Source organism: Thermobia domestica, chromosome 1 (genome assembly GCF_964235325.1).
Source record: "Thermobia domestica chromosome 1, izTheDome1.hap1.1, whole genome shotgun sequence".
In the NCBI taxonomy this organism is placed as follows: domain Eukaryota; kingdom Metazoa; phylum Arthropoda; class Insecta; order Zygentoma; family Lepismatidae; genus Thermobia; species Thermobia domestica.
The window spans coordinates 2,000,328-2,025,116 of record NC_137454.1 but is presented as its reverse complement, the minus strand read 5'-3'; the positions used below and the strand labels follow the sequence as shown (position 1 = coordinate 2,025,116).

Genomic DNA, 24,789 nt, shown 5'->3' with positions numbered 1-24,789 from the left:
TCTGTTGTGGCAATCTATTGTAACCTGAAAGGATAAGAATACCGAGGCAAACTCTAAGTTCTTCCATTGAAAACACAAACTTGGTATCATTCCTGATAGTAGTAGCATAGAGAACACTTTCCTTTACAATATACTCTAACACATCAAACGTTATGAACTCTTCAAAAATTTGAAGCGGACTATGGCTCTTTAGTTTGTCCTTGAGATTCTGAGATGCTACTGCAGCATCATCAGAGTCACTATTCACACTTTTTCGAATAATACGGTTCTTTCTTCCTCCATGTAGGCGTTTCATACTCAAAAGTACATTTGATATTCGTGGACAGATTATCGTCTTGGTTATTAGCGCATAGATGATCAACAACAGAACTCGAGTTCTCCCGAACATCGACAACGTCCACTTCACCAGTGTCCTCGTCATTTCCTTCGTCTTCGTCTGTAATATCACCTGTGGCACTTGGCGAGAGAATAGTAACAACAGCATCGCTTATGGTTTCTGCTCAATCAATTCGAACTAACTCATCAGCAATTTCTTTCACTTTTAGGAACCTCTGATAACGATATCCTAAATTGTGTACAGTCATGGCTACTGGGCATAATATAGCTGGGTACCTTTTTACTTTATACCTTGGAAGCACAATTATCATAAATATAAGGACAGTGATCAAAACAACTGTTACGAGACGTTTGTATACATCCAACAAAAGCAGTTTCCATTGACTTTGTATTAAAATTCCGCATTACAAATAAACAGTAATTTATTTTTCTTTATTTAACTGATAAGTAATTTAAAGTAGTTAAAAGCTTCTGTGTAAAGACTTAGTAATAATCAACTAATAGATGTAGTGCCATCTGTTGACCACAATGCAAATTAAATGAGAACATGCAACATAATAGCAGTAGAGAACGCACTTTAGCATTTAAGGGAAAAATGTCATTCAGGAACCCACTGTCCTCATTGGAGGACACCGATTTATTTTAAGTGTTGGCGGGGGAAAAAATGACATAATTAAAATAGCCAAGTATCCGAATGAAAATTACAATCCCTCTAGCATGTGTTCGATTATAGCTCAGTTGCTTGGGAAGCTTCACCAGAACAAAATTAAATTTATAATTAATACATGAGAGAGCACTTTAAACGGGCAAAATATATTTTCGCATTGAGATGAAATGTAAGTATATTTTCGGAGACCATATATTATTTTAATCTCTCTAACTCTTCTTTGAGCATATTAAATATATAAAAGACCTAAAAACGTAGTACATTTTATGAAATCGTAACTTAAGTAGACTGTCCTCATTTGAGGACAGTGGGATCAAACGGGTTAACCTATTGTACCAGTTACACGAGAAATGTCCAGAAAGTAACAGACGTTTTGAAATTATTTTAAAAAAAAGTAGCAGAATGAACAAACCAAATTATATTACAAACCTTTGACAGGTACACACACAACTTATTTTTCTACATAATCGTTATGCAAATTAAGGCACTTATCACACAGTGGCACAAGTTTTTCAATAGCATCGCGGTAGAAATCTACCGCCTGTGATTTCAACCACTGTCTCACATGCAGTCGGCGTCAGTATCAAAGTGTCGTGTAGCGAGCCATGTCTTCATTATTGGGAAGACGTGATAGTTGCTCGGCGCCAAATCCGGGCTGTATGGTGGGTGATCAAATACCTCCCATCCAAAACCATCCAAGAGCTCTAGGGTATGCTTGGCCGTGTGTGGACAGCCCTTACTCATTATTCCATGTCCGTACACTTTACACAGTTGACGATAGATTTCAATTGGTTTATGGTTTTCTTGCCAACAAAAACCTAATCACAGAACGCACCTCACAAGAGGCGGGATTTTCTATTGCAGCGCACATTGTAACACGTTACAGAAAGCACAGTACGAGCGTCACAGTCCTCACGTTACTACAGCTGGATGCGTACTGAGTGTGGCAACGTTCTGACATCAAGATGGCGACTCTATCCTCGTCCACTGCCGCGATAGGCCAAAACGTCTGGGACTTTCTGGACAGCCCTAGTATATTAATATTTTACAGTGCTGTATTTTTGCCTAAGTGCTGTTCGTAGCACTTGAAATAACGCTATGACTATTATTATTCTTTTATTACTATTTTAAATTACAGAACTTCAGGAAAATCAATACCAATCCGCTGTAAATCTCCCCGAAGTATGTAAAGTGAGAAGTTAAGATTTTAAAGTGGCTTGCCTTGTTCGCTCCTCCGTCAAAAGGCTGTGGAACAAATTGAACATGTTTAACTCCATTAATTCCTTCCAACAGCTGGATTTTCCTTGTCAACGTCCACGTATCTAAGTTATACAATATCAAGGTTGGATGGAAACCTGCACATACCATGGCTCGGCCATCTCTGAAATAATAAATCAAATTTAACACAACATTTACGGCACTGATGTCTACATTATACACATGCTCCAAACACATACTGCTTACACATAACAGAACTGCTAATTTGTAGTATCTAACAAAATGAAACGTACAAACTTCTTTAGTCCAAACTTAGTATTAAGGAAGCCACAACCATATCGCTAATCGAAATGAACGTTCTTGAATCTCATTACATCAGAACCTAGCATCCTAAGTTAAATTGGGAAACTGGTAACTGTGATAAAAACTGAGATGGTGATAAATTTATTCAGAATTTTGAGTTTCACTAATGTCAATCCGAATTAGCATTTTTCTTCTTTCTTTTCGTTTTTGCTCAGTTATATTCCATGCAGTACTGTACAAAGTATTGTACTGCTTCGGTTTGTGGGGCCGCGGTGGCTCAGTGGTAGAGCGGTCACCTCCGGTGCACGGGGTTCTGGTTCGATCCCAGCTCTGTGGGCCTTGTGGTGGACAAGCACCGTATGCATGGGTTTCCTCGGGGTTCTCCCGTTTCCTCTCACTTTCTTCAGTCCACCATTTGATTCATTTTTCATCTTCATCGTCCCTTTTAGCCTAGCCGGCATAAAAGTGGGACGTGAAACTCAAAGATTTCATTTTTTTTCTGCTTTGGTTTGTTTTTCTTTAAAAAATAACTCTTGGTCAACTAATTTTTAATAGAATAACTCTTGTTACTATGCAGTGTATTAATCCCGGCGTTCTTCCTCTATTTGGTGTCCGAAGACGTGAGCAGTAGGAGAAGCTCTCGAAAGCTTTTCACCTTGTTAAATACTACGGTATATTACAAGTGTGTCATTGTGTTAGGTTGAAGACATATGTCTCAGATTCTTTTTATACTACAGATATTTGTTGGTAAGTTTAAAACATATTCAACAAGATCAATATTTCTCTTTCCCGTCGAAAACGAAATACACTGATACTTTTCTGCTGTCTTGCGTCTTCAAATACTTTTTATCACTTTTTTCTCCAATTTTTAATAAACTTATTGTTCCCAAACTATAAATCGCTGAAAGACTAAACTTTAGAATTTTAGAATTATAAGAGTAATCTTTTTTTGATGTAGCATTACTGTCTTATAAAGTTCCGCATAAATATCAAGATCATAGCACGCCCAAGTCTGAAGTCAGATAATATGACAACACCATCGAAGAAACAGGAAGATGAAGTCTCCGTGAGAATTTACTTTTGGAAATGACTGACACGTAAGACGATTGATGCATTTTTTTTTTTTTTTTCAGTTCTAGTTTATTCTCTTTTCCTCTCTTATTCCTTCAAAAAGTTGATGATGGACGTCATGTAGTTTGAAACGTAGTTGTTTCCAGACACACACGAGTGATAAGTGCGAAGGTCATTCTACATTTGTTTGTGAAAAACCACTCATAAACACCAACAGAATAAAATTAAAAAGAAGTACCCTGATAAAATCAACGATAAGCCCATGCAGTGTAAGAAGGGATTAACTCCAAAAACTTGGCTTTCAAAACCTATTGAGTTAACGATTAGCCTCCATGATTGTAAAAACATTATACTATAAAAATAGGCTTTTACCTAATAAAATATATTTAACGTCAAAGAAGAGCAAAAAAGTAAAGAACAGGTGATGCAACCATTTACAGCATTTACGAATATTTTGTACTTTGTATTTCTAAAAATTTTTCTCCTTTCTTTTGATTCAAAGAAATACAAGGTAACTCCAAAATTTCTTGTTCCAGAGCAGTGATAAACAAAGAGCAATACAGTGGACGGCACGTACCTTTAGGTTTCGAATCTCCATCAACACCCAACAAAATGTCGAACCTTTTACTAACGTTTCTGCAGCTGCACAACAACATTCGCTGGGGTTGTGGATGCAAAGAAATCCGTAAGTGCGTTCCGCAGGCCTCCGTCATTTGCGAAGGATCTCCCACGCAAATAGTTGTCAAGGGAATGAAACAGGTGTTAATCTATTAGAGTAAGATCTGATGAATATGGTGCACAGCACAGTGTCTTCCAGCCAAGTTGTTGAAGGATCCCCAAGGTCCTCTTTGCCATATGTGGCTTGGCACTGTCGTACAAGAAGAGCCCATCTTGCGATTCACCAAAGCCGGCTCCTTCTGCCTCAAAGCATGGTGCACCCTTTGGAAAGGCTGAGAGTAGAGGTTAGCAATGATGGTCTGATCAGGTGGACGGAGTTGCCGCACCATTTGCCGACAATTCCACCATACAGAGAGTGTAGCCTTTCGTAGGTGGACAGATGATCTTGAGACGCGAAGAACACGGTCACGTGTCGACAACCAATGTCTGGTATGCTTGGGAATGTCATAGAGGACCCACTTTTCGTCCCCACTAGGCAAGCCATCAAAGATGGATATATGCAGGTGCCGAGTGAGCAAGAACTCGTTGTTCCTTATTGGCTGCCGACGAAGTGTGGAGTACCCACTTTCTTAACTTGTGCGACTTCCCTATCCCATGCAGGTGCAGTATAATTATTTCAGCAGAAACATGGAACTTGTCTGCACGTTCATCACACGTTAGACCACTATCCTCCTCGGTGGCTGCTTTCCGGGTCTTGTCATCCAACACATGTGGTCGTCCACTGCGAGGTTCATCCAAAAGGTTCACATCCCCCGATCGGAATTGCTGGAACCAATGGCTGGCAGTGCGTTCATTCACGACATTCTCCCCAAATGCGTGGCATATGCGGCGACTTGATGCGGTAATTGACAGGCCAACTTAAAGTCATACAACAAACACGCGAACAAGCTGCTTCCATACCTCCATTTCTCTTCAACAATAGACAAGCTGACTGATGTGCGCAACGTGCCTGTATTACTGAAGGTAAATGGTCAGAGTAACTCCCGATACCTTGGCAGGTACGTGCGTCATTTAGTTCCCTCTCTGTGAGGAAATGAATATTAATGTAACATCAAAAACGGCAAGAACTTTTCTGTTACCCTGTAAATATGCATACATTTTGCCAGACGCTGATCCAGTGGGTTTCCAAGGACAAAATTTGTCCGAGTATACGAAATAATAATCTATTTACTTGGGGAAGTTTAACCTTCAAAAAGCAAGTCAGAATCAGCAATTCCGGTGTCGTACGTAGTTAATAAGCCTTCAGATTGACACATTCCAGAAACTTCTGTACCACGAACTCAAATGAATTCTATCTTAGTCATATCCTTGAAGAGAGACATCAAAGGGACAATTACACAGTTATGAAAAGTAATGCCTAACCAGAATACTACCGAAAGTAATAAAAAACTTTGCTTGAAGGATTTTGCTGGACAGTTTTAAGAAAACCGAGAACTAAGTCACAACTTCTGTCGTCATGCCTCACATTTTGTTTATTTCATCAGTTACAATCATACCAGTGATTTTATAAAGGCTCAGTGAATCTACACTGACCATCAAGAAGATTTACGCCAAGCAATTAGAAGCAGAGAACATTAAGATCTTCAAGACAAAAGATCCGCGGATCGACCCCAGGACGACTCCATTTTAGTAATGCTGCGGAAATCCCAGACCGAATGAGAACTAAGCTGCCAGTTACTGTTTCAAGAGGACGAAGAAACGGAATTACTCAAACCAAGACGAAAAAGAAGACTGTATGCACACAGGGGCGTCATTTAGGGGGGCAGGAGGGGGCAATTGCCCCTCCTAGAGTTTGAGAAATACATATACTTTGATATATTGTCCACTAATATACTAGTACAAAAAGTGAAAGTCCTATGTCGGTGGTGCTCTTGCGTTGCCCCCCTCAAGTGAAGTCTCAAATGACGCCCCTGTATGCACAGTCTCTGTTCTACTTTCAGACAGACTTTATGCACGAGAAAAGACAGTTATCTCTTTCGCGAGTGATATTTATCTAGTAACTGAAATGGACTTCGGACAATCAAGATTTAAATTTTCCTGTTGGACGTCATATGCAGAACATAAGATAAATAGGATGTCTCGAGAAATTTTTACCTGAGATCCTGAAGATTTTTTTTTTTTTAGGCTTATTTTTATTATTTTTTGGCGGGCTTACTTTTGCACCTAGAAAATTGAAATTTTGCACAAACCCTCAATGCACCGATTAGTATTTTTCAATTTTTTCAGATCTCTGCGTTAACACATGGGGCATCCAGGGGGGCAAAAAAGGTAAAATGAGGAGTTTTTTTTTTTAACCCAAAAATCCCTTTTTTCGGAATTTCCCGCTTCAGATACATGATGGAGACGTGCAAATGATACAGTTTGAAAGGTAGTTCCATTCTGAAGAGAATAAGGTCCAAAACATGACCCTAGAATAAATAGAGATGTCTCCGCAAGTCTTTTACCTGAGATCCGGGTCTCTTGGGTAAACTGGAGCATTCTGAGGCTCATTGGTAAATATTTTCTCCCTCCTTACTATTCAAAATAGAAGGTTGAAATTTTGTGCACACATTTAGTACACCCTTAGTATTTTTTCAGTTAATTTTGAGATCTGTGCGTTAACACAGGGGAAGGGGGCTCAAAATTTGAAAAAAAAAATCTTAAAAAGTCCCGATTTCTCTCAAAATTTCCCGCCTCAGGGACATGATAGGTAATTGTAAAGGCTGTGCCATTTGAAAGGCTGTTCTATTCTGAAGAGATAAGGTTGAATCATGATCCTAGGATAAATAGGGATGCTGCTATAGCCGCTTGACTGAAAGTCTACAATTTACCTTAAAGAAGCCAGAATTTAAAAGGGTTAATACTATTATTTATTTATTTATTTATTTATTGAACAATTTCCCAGATACAGCATAACTTTGCCATTTTACACAGGGACATGCTAACAAAAGAAAGAAAAAAACAAGACAACAATAACAACAACATAGAAAAAAAGAGTGTAAAAGTAAAACTATTCCGTCAAAGCTCGTTTAATTGCTCTTTCAAACACTGGGTAGCTCGAAAAAATGTCCACATCAGTTGTTACTTGATTATAACTGTTTGGTATTCTATAAAAAAGAGACCTCTGTATAACAGCCAACCTAGGACGGGCAAGATGGAATAGGTGGGTATTCCGAGTGATGCGGGAAGGGACACGTAAGGATAGTTCCTGAAGTAATATTTCCGATCTTAAGGTTCCATTAACTATTTTATGTAGATATTTCAGGTCAGAGATAATTCTGCGTACATCAGGAGTCTGAATATTAAGATGTCGCAAGAGCTCCTTCTTAGATAATATTCGAAGTGCAGGAACACGAAATCGGACTATAGCAATGAAGAAATTGAGAACAGAATCAAGTCTGGAGAGATGTGTAGGTGCTGCCATGGCCCATATGGGGGAGCAGTATTCGATCTTGGGCGCTATTAAAGTCTTATAAAAAGTTGCTAATGAAGAAACAGTGCGTAGTTCGGTGAATCGATAAAGAAGTCCCAACATGCGCATTGAATTCTTTAGTATTGAGGAGATGTGGTCAGAGAAGGTGAGTTTTGAATCAAAGATGACACCAAGATCGTTATGACTAGCAGAATGTGTGATAGGAGAATCGTTGATATGGTATGTGGAGGGAACAGGAGACTTTTTCAAAGTAATAGTAATACTGTCACATTTCTTACTGTTGAGTTTCAAGTGCCACATTTCACACCAGCCTGTAAGGTAATTTATGTCTTCCTGTAGAGCAATTGTGTCATGGAGACACGATATTTCTCTGTATAACTTACAATCGTCAGCAAAAAGCAGAAGGCCACTAGGTTGAGCTGATAAGTGCGTGTAGAGATCATCCATATACAGGACAAACAGTAGAGGCCCAAGTACACTCCCCTGAGGCACCCCTGAGATCACGGGTTGGGGGTTAGAAGTCGCCCCTGAAAGAACAACTCTCTGTTTACGGTCCTTCAAATAGCTTGTGATTAGAGAGATAAATTTGCCATGTACATTAAATCTATTGGAGAGTTTATGAAGAAGATGAATGTGACTGACAGAATCAAAGGCCTTCGAGAGATCAAAGTAGATAACATCTAATTGAGTATTGTTATTCATACATTTGACTGCAAAGGAAAGAAGAGTACTTAAGTTTGAGAGACTTGAGCTTTTCGGTAGAAAGCCGTGCTGAGAACTATGGATGTAAGGTGAGGTGAATTTAAGTAGCCTGTCTTTAATTATTTTTTCGCAGATAATTGATATTACAGAAAGAAGAGATATTGGCCTATAGGAGGATACATGATCTTTAAGCCCTGATTTATATATTGGGGTCACGTGAGCCAGTTTCCAACTGGTGGGATAATACCCTTCCTTGAAACATCTATTGAATAAGACAGATAGAGGAACCGCAATAGCTGAAGCAGTTTTGTTGAGAGAGGACTAATTTTATCAGGTCCAAGTGATCTATGTGGAGATAACGATAGCAAGAGAGCCAGAACTTCGCCCGGGGTGGTAGAGAGAATGGATAAGGTGTCCGAACAGATGGGGTGGAGAGGGGGGAGATGGGTTGTAGAGGAAAGGGAAGTAAATGTTTTGCAGAAGTAGTTATTGAAGAGGTCTGGTCTTTGATCATCACTCGCTTCAGTATTTTCATCTTGAATTGTTGCCGGTATGCCCGGAGATTTTGTTCTAGATTTAATTACAGACCAAAAGACTTTAGGATTACTAACAGTAAAATCACCAATTGAGTCCATGTATTCAAAATATTTACGTCGCTGTACCTTCTTGGCAAGACTTCTAATTCTAGCAAAGTTTTTATATGTGTAGTCACTCGGATGTGATTTCCATAGAGTCCAGGCAAGCTTTTTGTTTTTAAGAAGGTCACGAAGTTCATTGTCGTACCAGACCGGAAACCTGTTCGATTTTGATGCTTTCACCGGCACAAAGTCCTTTATGGCTGAGTGGACAACGGATGTAAATAAGTCCACAGCGTCGTCAACAGTTCCTACCTCTAACAAACACCAAGGAAACAGTTCAATAGCCCGGCAGATGTCACCCCAGGGGGCTTTCTTCCATAGAAGTTGTGACCTACTTTTGAGGGGCTGGTTTGTAGTAGTGGAGGGGAGGAAATCGAAAGAAACATCCAAGGAATCGTGATCCGAGGGAAAAAGATTTCTGCATGGGACAACACAACGAGGTTCTAAGTTAGAAAGAATGTAGTCAAGATTGCTATTATTGCGGGTATTATGCATATTATGTTGACCTAGACCAAGTCCATGAATAAAATTGTCCATGAAATAACTGTCGTTTCCATCTTTAGCGACTCCATGCTTGCTGTCCTGCCACGTGATAGAAAGGTTGAAATCACCCAATAGGATGACGTCACCGTGTGACAACGCATGTAACAGTGAGTCATGGCATGCTTCTAAGATGTGCTGGGGGGTGTTCTTGTGCGGCCTATAGAAGCATCCAATAAACACAGAACGACGCTTTGGAATAAATACTTCCACCCATATAAGTTCACAATCCCGTTCGAGATCCAGTCTTCTCTTGCTCTTCCACTTATTATTTACACAAATCATCACTCCACCTCCACGAGTTATGCGGTCTTTACGATAAATGGTGAAACTATTAGAAAAGCTAATTTCACTGTCGTTCACTGATTCATTCAGCCACGATTCGGTCACTGCGAAACAATCCAGTTCCCTTATCTCACCTAGGTTCAATGAGCACTCAAGTAATTTGTTTTTAATGCTACGAACATTTTGATAATATATATTGAAAGCATTAGTGTAATATGGACAGGGTGGGCCAGGGTTTACGTGAATATCACCACAAAGGAGGAGAAAACAAACGAGAATGAGGCACTGTTTTTTTGCTTTTGACTCATACCTTGTCACAAAATCACTGGTAGTTCCTCCGTCACTGTTAGCAGTACCAGAGAGAGCACATGGCGGTCCTCTTGATATGAAGGCAGCAGCAATAAAATGAAATGATCTTCCACTACACTTCAGTCCATGTTTCATTGGCAATGCTTCATTTGGGAAAGTCACAGCACCGTTACTACATGAAGACAGTAGAGCACGCACATAAACACTACACACAACCACGAGAAAAAGATAAACAATAAGAGCACCACTTTGCATCGACTTCGAGCTAGACGCCATCTATTACATTCTTACTGTGGCTTCTGCAAATAATGTTAAATCTATAGGAGTTGTTAACCTGAAGACTCAATTTCGAAGATCACTAAATTTTTTATGAGAGTCAAGCCTCATTTTTTTTATCCAATCTAGGAATAACAGAGTCACATACATTGGACTAGGAGCTAAAACAAAACAAGGCTAGAGTCACACTTTCATGGAGGACTTGAAACTCATCGACGTCTCCTGGGAAGATGCTGAAACTGTTCTAAAAAAAAATAAAGTTACTGAAGAGTTTGCTGCCCAATGTGCTTCGTGCAGGACCTGATGATGAAAATTATACCTAGTGTCGAAAAGGCATTTACAAATATTAACAACATGTTCAGAGCATTGAAGGATCTGAAAGTGGATTGCAGAGACAGAAGAATAATATAGCAACTTTACAGGAACCAGAGAGCTGTTATAGGAAGATATCAAAAGGAAGTAAGAATAAGTAAAGAAGTAAGGCAAGGATGTGGACTTTCACCCCTTCTGTTCAACGTCTATAAAGAAAAGGCTATGAAAGAATTCTTTGATAAATACGAGAAAGGCGTAAAAGTAAATGGTCAGGTTTTCAGCACAATAAGATTTGCTGATGACATAGCATTAATAGCAGAGAACGAAAAGGATTTGCACAAATCACTTTCAAACTTAAACGACCAGCTGGAGAAAACATGTATATAAAGATAAACCAAAGTGATAAAATACACAAGACCAGGACATCAAGGGGCAAACGTATGGATAGAAAGAGAAAAAAATCGAAGACGTTATGACGTTCTCCTATTTAGAAAATCTAATATCCTCGGACGGAAGAAGTGAAAAAGACATAAGTTCCAGAACAGCGCAGGCTAAACAAGCATTCAATAGGAAAAGAGGACTGCTAATATCAAGAAATGTGTCGTTGGACGTTCAAAAACGATTTATTAAGACTCTGATATGGAGCGTGGCGCTTTACGGATCAAAGACATGGACATTAAGAAAAGCTGAAATATCCAAACTGGAAGTATTTGAAGTGTGGTGTTGGCGCAGAATGCTGCGCATATTATGGACCGAAAGGAAAAGGAATGAAGGCGTACTAAAGGAAGCTAATGAAGGACGACAGATCACAAAGATAATAGGAAAAAGAAAAGACAGCATGCTTGGCCATCTTATTCGGCACTCCTATTGGATCACCGTGCTGATAGAGAGAAAGGCAGGAGGAAAAGCAGGAAGAGGAAAACCAAGGATAGAATATCTAGATGCAGTTATGAAGAAGAGACCTTATCAAAGTATAAAACAGGTTTCCCAAAGGAGGGAAAAAGTTTTGAACTGTCCATGTTGCCCACCAACCTATGGTTGAGGTGAACAAGAACCACCCCCATAATCTATAATATAATAATATATAAGAAACTGATTCTCGTTGTTTTTGGCAGCACGAGAAAGTAATCGAGTCCGTGACTGTTTGTTCACGTTGTGGACACAAAACAAGTCAGTTAACAATAAACTTCATTCTTAACTGAGTTTTCTCATGTAAAGAAGAGGTTCTATTACTTCAAAAGGTTCTATTACTATTATTACCTTGTGAAGGCAATCGACTTCAAATGAAGGTTTTGCCAACCTTCTGGTGTCAGTTTCTTCACACACTCAAAAGAATCGAAGTTCCATACGTACATCACGTCATCTTGAAAGCACGCTAGGATATGATCCGCCGGTGGCATGAACAAAATCTGAAGAAAGAAAAGATAAAGAAGAAATAAGTGATGTCATCGTTTTCTTCTAAAGTAACCACTAAAATCACTAGTCAGTACTGTATGTATTTCTTACGCACATAGGGCCTCAGATACTATGAAAGCTGTATTGCTAATAGATGAACTAAAGTGACGCCATCAATTGCAGACTGAATATAAAATCCATGCTAAATGCCAAAACGAAAATATTGAGTAAACAGCCGATATGTTACTTCAGAAGTAATGGGACATATAGGCACGCGCATTCTTCTGGGGATTGTTTGAACTACTTCCACAGTGAATACTAGATAGCCCGTTTTTCGCTGAGTAGTGTTAGGCACATAGGCCACATTTTTACATTAATCAGAACTTTTCTATTTTTGGCACTTAGCACGACTTTTATATTCAGAGTACAATTCATCTTTACAGTGTTACCATAGGTAAGAGATGCCTCCCTTCTTTATCCACTTAGAAATTTTTCACAAACAGAAAAGTTTACCATCTTGACCTTGTACAAATATAAATCAAATCCATGAAGTGGTTAACGCATCACTACTTCGCTCTTTGTGTGTTATTTTAGAGCATTGTTTCTCAACCTGGGGATCGCGACCTCTACGGAGGTCGCGAAAATAAGCGTAAGGGATAAATATAATTAGAATCTAATACCGGAATATATTTTTAAATATTATTTTGAATTTTGTTCTGATAGACATAGTTTTATTGTATACATACTGTTAAAAACAACAAAAAATATGTCTACTAAACACTTTCAACAGGTGCAGAATTGTTTAAAAATCAATTTAAATGAAAGAGGTACGATATGAAACTAACGAGAACTGCATATCGAAATACCAGAAAATGAGATACCTGAGCATGGTGTGATTTCACTAGTGCGGCAATGTCCGGTTCAATTTTCGTGACGCACATTATCAAGTTATTTAAAATACTCAATGTCTTTTTTAAAACTGTCCAATTTTTTTTAACCTAAATTAGAAATCACTTTATATTTTTAATCATACGTCCCAAAATTAAGGGAGTTATGAAGTTTTAAAATTTTCAAACGGACTCCATTTTGAAACAGTATGACGGATCGTATTCGATATTTGTAATATAAATGAACTGACCAAATTTGGTTTTAATGAATTCGCTTTTAGGGAAGTTACTGTATCCACTATATACAAGAAACGGATTCTACTATTATAGAAATAGATGAGTATCGTGAAGTCTCCGCAATAGGTATATTAAAACTCCCACACAAGCTTATTACAAACCATAAATTATAAGGGGGTCGCTGGCAAGAAGATGTGATAAAATGGGGGTCGTGATACGAATTAGTTTGAGAACCACTGTTTTAGAGATTAGTTTGCAAAACAATTACCTTAAATTTGAAATTGGGTGCTATTGGTATAAAGACGGGCTTATCATGGGTAGGCCTACATCTCCTTTATTATCTAACATAATGATTAACCGTTACGAAACTAAATTATTAGGTAATGCTGAATTTACAAGAACGATTATCAAACACTTCCTCTTGGAATAATTACCTGGATTCAGAAATAAAGTTGATACATGAACTAGAGAGAAACAACATAAACTTCTTTGATGTTACTTTTTATAGAATTTTTAGTAAGTTCCAATCAAAAACACATAGATAACTATCAGCAAGTGATTTCTTTGTTCACAAAACATCAAGTCATCCATGCCAGATTCATTTGCATAAACATGTATACTAGAGCGTATAAGTTGGTGACACTCCAAGATCTTATAGAGGAACTTAAGGGAATTACTAACTTAGGTCCTGTTAATGGTTACAGTTTAATGACACTAAAAATATGGAAACAGCATGTCCCTAATATTTTCAGAAGCTTGAATAATGGAATAATGAAATTTAAAAAAAGAAAAAAATCCGAATCGAGAAGGCGTCTTAATAGGTTTAATTTCCCAACAAAACAGCAAAAACGTATAGTCTTAAAGATAGCTTGAAACACTTACGAATATGAGAAGGTTACGGCAATATAAAACTTATTTTGTAGAGAAACAAATTTTAAGCACCATTTACGAGATATCTTGTACATGCGATGTTACCTACACAAGAATGACCGAAAGAAATACTTTATTAGCTCTAGATTTAAACAACATATAAGGGAGTCTCGAATGGACAAAGAAGCTCTTGCAGGTTTATCAAAGCACTTTGAAGTTACCAAACACCCGATACAAAATTTGGAAGTTTTATACTATGCTACCTCAAACGTCGAAATAAATATATCTGAAGTATATTACATTTCTGAACACTGAATACTGAACATCGATAAACGGACACCTGATAGGAATTGAGACGGCATTACTACTATTATATCAACAAAAAAAGCATAAAATTTTTATTATACAACCATATATTTTAGATATACATTATACACTCTGAATTACATGAATTGAAATTTGACTATATGACTTGAATTTAAACTGGCTACACTGTGCACATTACGATTCAAATTAATGATCTGATGAGTTAGGACTACGTTCTGATTAAGAAAACTCCCTCAGGCGGAAATCCTAAATACAAATAATAAAGGTATTAGTAAAAATGTTCGTGCAGCATCCTTAGGATATGAATTCATTGTATACACAGTAAAATAATAAGAGCAACAAACACATATTATACTGAGTCAGAAATCCCGTTTTATCATAAGAAAAACTCTGAATTTTCTTCTGGCGGAATATCATAAATCATTCAATATGCAGTGAAACAACAAATCTACATACAATATAAAATACTAAACACGTGCAAAAGATTTTAGGAAGTATATATAAAACTACTACAACTACGAACTACATCAACATAACATTTAGATTGGCTATACTCCAACGAATCACTTAAACATCGTTACTGATGGAATTCCATAAAAAAAAATATTACAACAAAACTGGAAGAAAAACAAATATTGTTACTTTTGAATAAGAAGATAGAATATTTAAAATTCAATGAAATTTCACTTCATCTAAAATTTAAAAAAAAAAAAAAACGTTAGGAAAAATTGGTGCTTGCAGAAATTCTCATATATATATAAGCTACAGGGTGTCTGATAAGTTACTTCTTATTTTTAAATTTTGTCACTGTAATTTGTTTATTTCTAATGAACCTTGCATATTTAGAAAGAACAGCATCTGAATTTTTGTTTTGTTTTTGTAGTTTGAGTTGAAATGCCACCTGTGTTAAACGTGGAAGAGCAGGCACGAACAGCAGCTCGATATGAGGCCTGAGGACCTATTGTTCGAGTGCGAATGTGTTGCAGGCTCGAACGAGGAATCCATGCAACAGTGAATACAAGCACCAATTAAACATTGCCACCAAAAGCTGAGCCCAAAGAACTCAACGAGTCAGGGAGCTCTGGAATTCATCTCACACGCTAAATAGTTATCACCGTTCTCAAAAAAGGTCTCCCTTTCAAGCCACAGAAACAATATTACAAATAACCTTTATGTCTATGGCAGACGCATGGAGTTAGTAGAAAAATTCTTCGCATGCTATGGTGACTGGCCCGAACTGTTTGACAACGTTTTCTGAAGTGATGAGGCAGTATTTCATGATGGTGCATTTGTGAAGACACAACAGCTATTTCTAGGCGCCTGATATCCGAACATATGTATTGAAAAAACATAGGTATTGAGGGTGTCCGAAATTAACGGTATGGTGTGGTTTGACGTCATCTGCTGTTGTTGACCCTTTCCTTATGCGAAACGCAATGAATGAAGAAAGATATCTGGATATGCTCAGAATTCGTGTGTGGATTGTAATTTCAGAGCGTAACAAATCACAGCTTTTTTTTATGAACAATAGGATTAGGATTAGGAATTAGATTTCTGGGCTTTTGGCATCTAAGGCCATGTTAGCCCGTCACGTATGAAGGATGACGTTCCTCGGCGAGAACACCATCCGGGGAAAGGAAAGGAAGAAAGCGGCCTGGGACCTATAAGTTAGGTACCACCTCGGCATTTGTCTGGTGTAAATGAGGAAAACCCAGAAAAACCTCATTCAGGGTGGCTGACCTGAAAAAGCGTTTTACACTTCTTTGACCGAGTGACCCCACCGAGAATCGAATCCGGGACCGCTCGCACCGAAGGCGAGAGCGTTAGCGACTACGCTACGCGGGGCTACCTATGCACAATACTGTGCCCACATATTACGATAACGAAGTCCGCAAATGGTTGCATGATAATCTCCCAGATCATTGGATTCGGAAGCGTGGTGCATATAAATGGTCGGCCCGCAACCCAGATTTAATGCTGTGTGAATTTTTTTCTCTGAGGTGGGCAAAAGAGATTTGCAAGAAAAAAAAACACGCTATTTGAATGGACTGGAAGGAACAATAGCCAACTTGATCAACAACTTTTCAAGACATTTTTTTCAAGCGGCACACGCAAATGTACCAGTTCTTTTAAGGAACTATGCTAAGAATGTTGGTGTTCATCTGGAGTTGTGACAAAGTATCATACAAGACCTCAAACGTCGTTCTTTCGAAATATAATTTTACAAAAATATTTTCTTAAAAAAAAAAGTGATTTAAAAATAGGGAGTAACCTATTAAACACCCTGTGATACCTTCCCCTCTTCACTTCCTTTTAATTTACGTTTTGGTTTTGCATTTTCTTCCATTATCCCAATTAAAAGGAACAATAATTTTCCGAAATACTGAAAATTTTGTTGTTTTACAGTCGGGAAACAGAAAAGTGTGGGCTATAATTTGATATATATAATTTATTGCTGTATTATTTAAGAATGGTGAAAGAAGTTCTATATGACACTCATTATTTACCTTTTTAATAACGCTCCCTGCTTGCATAGACAGCTTATGCACTTGAATGCCTGAAATCAAGTCCCAGATAATAGCTTCTTCGGTGGAGGCAGTGAGCACCCATCGCTTCCCTGAGTGGAAGGACATCTGATTCACAGGATATTTATGACCAATCAATGTACACCTGATTGCGGCAGTCTCTGAAGGGAAAATACATTAAATAATAAAACACCCACTACACACTATCACAATTTTTTTTAAGTCTTCTTTTGAGAGTTTCATATTATCTTGACATCGTAGCTATTATCTCGAAGTGACTGGGGATAAGACGATCTACATAATGAGATAATATACCGGTTGTTTCAAACTACCCGTACACCCCTCTGGAAATCTGAATAAGTAAAATAAACACAATTTAGAGACTATATTTCATGTTTGGGTATGCTCTATCGAATCATGCTATTTTCAACTTCCGGTTTTTACCGGAAGTATGTTATTCAGACTGGAAGTTGAATTTTTTAAATGCAATATGGTACTTTTCATCATGGTACCGGATTCTGCATCAAAAACAGGAAACTTTTGTTTGAACATTTTTGTGAAAAATGCTTCTAAAAACCTTTAAATGACCTTTAAAAATCGCCTGTTTCCTGAGTGTGATATTAATTTCCAGACCACCCATACATCTCTCTAGAAATCTGAGTAATTATATTAAACAAAACTTTAGAAAATGCATTTCATATATTTCGACATGTTCTATCGAATCGTTTTACCTTCAGCTTCCGGTTTTTACCCAAAGTACATTAACTAGACCGGAAGTTCAATTTCTCTATTTGGACATTGGTAATAATCAAGACGTTGGAAAGCCAATGCAAAAGAATCTAAAGCAAACTTCACCAGATAGTTTGCAATGGGACAGAATTCAATGGCGAACGTGTGTTTCAGTGGCGACAAATATTAGACTCCTTAAAACCATGTATTACCTTAAGAATACATATCAGAACTGTATTTATCTATGAGCCAAAATGGGAAACAAATTGTTTATGAGCCAAAATGGGACGACAAATTTTCAAGGACCAGTTTCTTTTTATCTAATCAAATCAACCATCGGTTTATTAACTAAAACCGAAAGTTATATATTATGTTATTGTGGTAATTAATGTTTGCACTCCCATTTAAACATTAACTGTCTCAAATTATCTACACTGGCATTTATTGATATTCAGACGGTGGCATTGTTTTAATAGTCCAGGGCGTAAAAAAATGTTAAACACGGCCATGACACATATTGCAAATTGATTAGGACAATGAACATGATGAATAATGAATGGTAACCAGACAATATGTAACGCCTGTGTTCAAAGCGGGAATCGAACCACCAGTTTAATGTCTTAGATCGCTCCAACATGCCATTGGCGCTTAAACAAATCAGTGTTCCATCATTGCTAAACTTTGTTCATTTTCTTCTATAGTATTTAACTGTGCTTCTAATATCTTTCATATACTCATGAATAAAGCAAATGACCAATAACACCATTCGTGCATTCAATTAGATTAATTACAAGATAAATACATTCTTTGTCTGATACATACCTACGTTAACAAGCTGGACATTACAATTACAAATTGCCACTAATATTTCATGTCGTCTACTTGGAGAAAATCCCAACGCAGTACAAATTCCAAGTTTACATACATTCCAAAACCTGTAAACAAAAATTACAAATTAGAATCATTCATTCGTTTAAGATGGCAGAAAAACCAAATTCCTTTTAATACGCACAATACTCTAAGCAGCAAAGAACGTAATACAATTACAGGAATCAAAACTAAATTATTTTCTATCCCTTCTATCTACATAATACACTCCTGAAACCAAAGCTTCCTATTTTTGGAAAAGACCGAAATCAAAATATTGGAAGCTTTATACAGTCAGCGACAAAAGTTCTTCCCATTGATGAAATTAGTTTCATAAATAACTTCAGAATCGAAGGATAATTTCCAGTACAGTTTTCACTAAATTATAAAGAATGTAACGGTCATACGTCACCACCACCGTTATTCCCAAAATACCAGAAATACCACCGTTATCTAAAATTTTACCAAACGGAATGAACTTTTGTCTCTGATTGTACAAGCTAAGGAAACTTCCAAATAAGATCTCATCATTATGCTAATACGACAAATGAGTGGATAATAATAATAATAATAATAATAATAATAATAATAATAATAATAATAATAATAATAATAATAATAATAATAATAATAATAATAATAATAATTTTAAAAAAATAATAATAATAATAATTTTAAAATAATAATAATAATAATAATATCTGTTATGAAACTTTTGAGAACTCTTAATTAGATGCTTGTATTATTATTATTATTATTATTATTATTATTATTGAACTGCAAAAACTACGTATTATATATATGCACAAACACATAAGGAACGAATCAAGAATGTCCCAATAAGAACGCAAAATGTTTATTATAAACCATTCTTGTTCTCTGTTTAAGAGGCTTTGAAGATTTCATTCATTGAAGTCATATAGATATAATGCGAAAAAATAAATGAAATCTTTGAGTTTTACGTCCCACGTTTATGTCGGCCAGGCTAAAGGAGACGGTGATGACGATAAATGGATGAAATGATAGAACGAAGGAAGTGGGAGGAAGCGAGAGAACCCCCGACAAATCCCACGCACGTGGTGTTTGTCCACCACAAAGTTCACTAGGCACGAGCTGGGATCGAGCCAGAGACCCCATGCACCAGAGGTGAATGCTCTACCACTGAGCTACAGCGGCCCCTAGATACAGTGCGATAGTTGGTCATGCATCCGCACACTTAAAAATAAAAAAAGACGGGGACAGTTAGGGTTTACTAGCGAATTAAATAGCGCTCTTGCGTAACACTGAAAAGTTACTGGGTTTGAACCCCACAAAGGTTCATCCTAACTGAGGAATTTTAACGGATTTCTTCAGTTCCATCAGGAGAAACCGGAATAAAACCTTTAATATACAGGCCGACAGAGGTTCCCTTTCCGAAAATAAAATCCTTGCCGTCTTCCACGGTTCATATTTTCTCTGTTATATATTCTTCTACTTGTGTCTGAAACGCAATATTGTATAAAGTATTGCAAATGTCAAGAATCTTACGGAATACTGCAAGTCTACGTATCGCTATTGTCCTGAAATTGAGTTGCAGTTAACCACAAATATAATCAAAAATTTCGGATGACATTTAGTATCTCCCCAACTCGTTTCATGGTTCCAGAACCAAGTACCTTGTTTTCGTCTAAATTGTGATTAAGGTAAGAGTACAAGGGCCCTGGGGGCTTCTAACTCCCTCCGCTAGCTGTCCGTAGCTCAGCTATATTTTGTAAAGTAAGTAACACACTGTAAATCTTATATGTTCAAGATTGGGGGAGATACTAAATATCAGCCAAAATTTCAACTAAAGACTAATGTATGATAGCAAAATCCTCGCCATGCACTCAGTTTTCTTTTCCACATTCAATCACAATGTGTGTACCTTATTCTACAGAGCTTTTCAACAGTCTTCTCCACACTTCAATTCAATATAACTTTGTAACACAGAGAGATAATTTAATGAAATAAAGTTTATACTGCATGTCAGTGTTTAAATATTTATCTGACAACACTGGGCGCTCGGAGGATCAGGCAACTACAAGCGATGGTTTATAGTTTACATGGTTTAAGATGGCGTTAAATCAGAAAAAATTGTAGTGCTAGTTGTGATAATTAGATCAGTTGCAGTTCGTCGCAAGTTCAGATGCTTATATCTAAACAAGGTCTCAGACGTAAAAAGCATTTTTACTAGCATGCAAAGACGGAGCTCTCCCCATTTTGCTTTTTCAGTAACAAATTTTCTAGATCATAAATTCGGAACCGGGTGAATTGACAGCAGAGGATGCACACTATAGCTCCCAAAGTCGCCAGACAAGATTCCGTGTTATTTTTGCTGTGGAGATATCAGGCTTTCCAATGCTAATGAAAAAAATATAGGAAATCACAAAAATATAGGAGGTTTCGTGAAGCTGTGATAAAAGAACATTTCAATCATTTCCTGGAACATTTTAAAGGAACTTCTGTGCATTTGGAACATTTTGAAAGAACAAAGAAACTCATATAACAATATTGGTACCCATTGGAAGGAATATTTCAATTATCCAATAGGTAGCAATAAAAAAAAAAAAATCACATGGAAGTTACACCAAACATGAGGCGCGTAAGCCTGATGGCTGGCTTTCAATTCCTGGATTGTGAACTCCGCGCTCCTTGGAAGGGATGTGGAAGCATTGATAAAACCGGAGGAAGATGGAAATGACTGTTTCGGGAAACGAATTTACTGCTCATGATAACCTGGTTAGAGTCGGCCTCCGGCCAGCTGAAGCACAGAGGGGTCTTCAGCTCCGATGGAAGTATGTATAAATAACTAAATAAACAACGGCGTTCTTGTGTAACACAATGGTTACAAACAAGAAAGTTAAAAAAAAGAAAGAAAAATATATAGAGTATGTAATATCAAAAACATCCTTGCGAAGCATTTCTGTAGCTAATAAAACTGGCTGGATTTGCTTAGCTTGCCGCCAGGTGGAATCGTAGCACTGGTGTATCTTGCTTGGAGCACTTCTCACTCCACGATCCTTTGCGGTTTCCCCACCCCCAACACCAACTCCTCTATTCTGCTTCCTCCTTCCTCTATCCATTATTCTTCCTCAAGAACACCAGGAGACAGGTACAATATGAGTCGAAAGACGACCTTGATAAGTTCCAATTACCAGAACATCTTCAACTCTTGAACCGATAGGTCGTGTTAGGAGCAGTCTCCGCTGTGAATCAGGTACGATGAGACTTAGCCTTTGGGTTGAGGCTCACTGTAGCATGTAAAGTTTAATTTGAAGTCAACAAGCGGTATCATTTTTTACATAGCATGGGTTAGACAGTCTACTATTCCCCTTTCAATTTTCTTCGAATCGACTCGATCGTTTGGAATAGTCTATAGAGTAAATTGATCGACTTTAATCTTAACGTTTTATGTAATCATGACACATATAAGCAAATAGTGTCTCACATAGTTATGTTTCGTCTCTTCGTAATCGTCTTGTATAAGTATTCTAATATTGTAATAAACTCTATTCTTCTGAAATTTCTCTCCTTATTGAACTTCTCCTACAGGTAATGTTATAGTAAAACGTTTACTGGTAAGATCTAGGTACAGATAACAAACAACTGAGCTAAGACTTCGATACGTTTTCTCTTTCAGCATTACTTCATACCAGCGAATCAAAAAAGATAGGAGTATCTGAGATTAAAGATGGGATGTTCACAAATTACAGCCCCGTCTAGCTGGACGAAGAGAGAGCCAGACAGAATGATTTCCAAATCCATATAAAGGCAAAGTTCTATAATGGAAGTTGTCTTAAGTGGAATAGCGTGTGCTTCCTACTTTGCCACGAACACACACTGTGTGATTTCTATTACACCTCTCGAATACGGTGGAGTCCCCAACAGTGTGTGCAGCCAAGTCTTGTATGAACGGTGGACTCACCATACACGCAACCCAACTAAACCGTATATATATATATATATATATATATATATATATATATATATATATATATATATATATATATATATATATATCCATTACGGCTATTTCAGAAAAGAAGCGAGCGCCGGAAAGTCATTTTGGGCTTCGACGCGAATGGTGCCCTTTGAGGTATGGCGATAAAGACAAATATGCAGTGTTGCCAGATAAAACTTTAAAGACTACTACGTAGTAAACCTTCAATTCAGTATAATATCTCTGTTCATTAACAAGTTACAGTGAATTGAAATGAGGCGAAGAACTTTCAGAAAACACTGTACAATTAAAATATGAGCAATTTACGAATAAATTATTACTTTTATTAACAAACGAAACATGCTCTTTTATTCGGGCACCCTTTAATATAAAGATGACAAAGACAATTATTTAAGATATTTATTAGCAATGTTTCATATATAGAACTGAGGTTATGTTGTACGCTAAGCAAATAACAATGAAAAATAACATGCACTTCGGTAGAAAGGCAGGGCCCTTGCAAGCGAAAGCCATTAATTCGATCGCATATGAATTCGACAAGGTGAAAGAAAGAAAAAAAAAAGTATTATGTTTCCACATTAGACCTCTCTATACTTTTAGTTAAGAACTTCACATATTTAGCTTCAAGAAAGTCCATCTTTCCTCTTTGTCTTGGTAATGTATTCAGATAAGAGGAAAGCGCAGTTACAATCTGTGTGCCACTGAAAGCAGGAGTCTTGTCCAGAGATCTTAGACTTACAAGAAATTCGAAGATTAGTAATGTTGATGTGAGTGATCCCTGTCACGTGCCTCACTAATAAGGTAATTATATTAGTTGTTGTTGAGGAATAGCTCCGAAACTCTTAAGCAGACAATATCTAAGATGTAGCAATCCTGTTCAATATATATGATTTTGAATAACTGAAAATTAAAATTTCTCTTGCCTCTACACATTTCAATCACACTTCCAATTAATGATGGATCCACGGCAAAGGCGGTGGAGCCTCCCTCCCCGCAGGCTACTTTCTTCTTCCAAGCCCATGTGGTTTTGCAATACCCAGAACACGTCCTCCCTCCCCAACCAGTACCAATTTAATAGGGGTTTCTACAAATGGTAAGCACATTGAATGCGTTGTAAGGCAATCATTTAAGCACGTTATACACGGTACTTGGTACAGTTAAGTGCTAAAAGTACTGGGATACCGGTAAAGAACTAGTTAACGTCATAGGAAAATCGCAGAAAACCGGTAGAACAGCACGAAGCAATTCCAGTGCTTTCAGACTTTTGTGAATATAGTACCGCGGTGATTCCCGCAACCCGGCGGGAATTATTGGCGTTTTAGCGCGACATGCTAGACGAATGGGGTATTAGATTTTGGAAACCATCCGGACGTATCTCGCTCCACAGTGTCAAGAGTGAACCATCAGTATCATATTGAATGCATTACGACTCATCAGGAATACTGCAGTGGCCGCCCACGTGCACTGAATGATCGCGACCGGCGACGTCTGCGCATACTTGTCTGAGCAAACAGATAAGCAACATGACGTGAACTGACGTGTGTCAAGAGTCAGTGCAGCCACAGACTGATACAGACAGCCTATTTTCCCTATCATCTCATCAACTGTCGCAATGTTCTCCGTGACTACACAGACAGAGCGTCTTGGGTGTGGTGAATCTTCAAAACTTGTTACACCCAGTTTGAACTTATTTGTCTACTCGTATGCTTGTGTTGGACTCAAACAACTTTCACCATATTGCACTGCCATCGGACGGTGAATTTCGATTGGCTTCAATCCTTCAGCTAAAAGAAATCTAATGACACTTCGCTGCTGCACGTTTGGTGCAAATTTGCAAGGGTGTCGCCATCTTGTTTCACTGATTCCCAGCATCCTGTTCACGAGGTGGGCGTGGCAGGCCTACCTGATACTAGTTCTAGGACACAACCAAAATATAACAAAAAAGCACAACCTCTGTCGAAGTTTTGTATTTTCTTATTCAATTTTTCCGGTTATTTACTGAATGCACTTTTTATATAACATGTTATTACATTTAAACAAGTCGATCTTTCGAAGCCATACGGAAGATATAGCAACAATATTTTTCGTTGTTTAGCAGCCATAAAATTGTGCAAAGTACAGAAGGTTCTCACCTGTTGTCGATTTTCTGTGGCAAGTTGAGATGTTTATTTAGAACCGAAGTATTAGAATTTTCTACATGTGGATGAAACAATACTTTCTACATCA

The 24,789-nt window shown here is 37.6% G+C and overlaps 1 protein-coding gene across 2 annotated transcripts in view; it reads right to left on the bottom strand.

The window, feature by feature from the left end:
• The window catches only part of LOC145683077 (TBC1 domain family member 31-like), a gene marked incomplete at its 3' end in the record, with an annotated part of 85,393 nt that overhangs the window by 48,452 nt on the left and 12,152 nt on the right, over positions 1 to 24,789 (bottom strand). For both annotated transcript variants that reach the window (XM_081754438.1, XM_081754441.1), the window contains 4 exon segments: positions 2,225 to 2,384; positions 12,008 to 12,156; positions 16,971 to 17,149; positions 18,540 to 18,652. In XM_081754438.1, coding sequence (XP_081610564.1) covers positions 2,225 to 2,384; positions 12,008 to 12,156; positions 16,971 to 17,149; positions 18,540 to 18,652 — 601 coding nt within the window.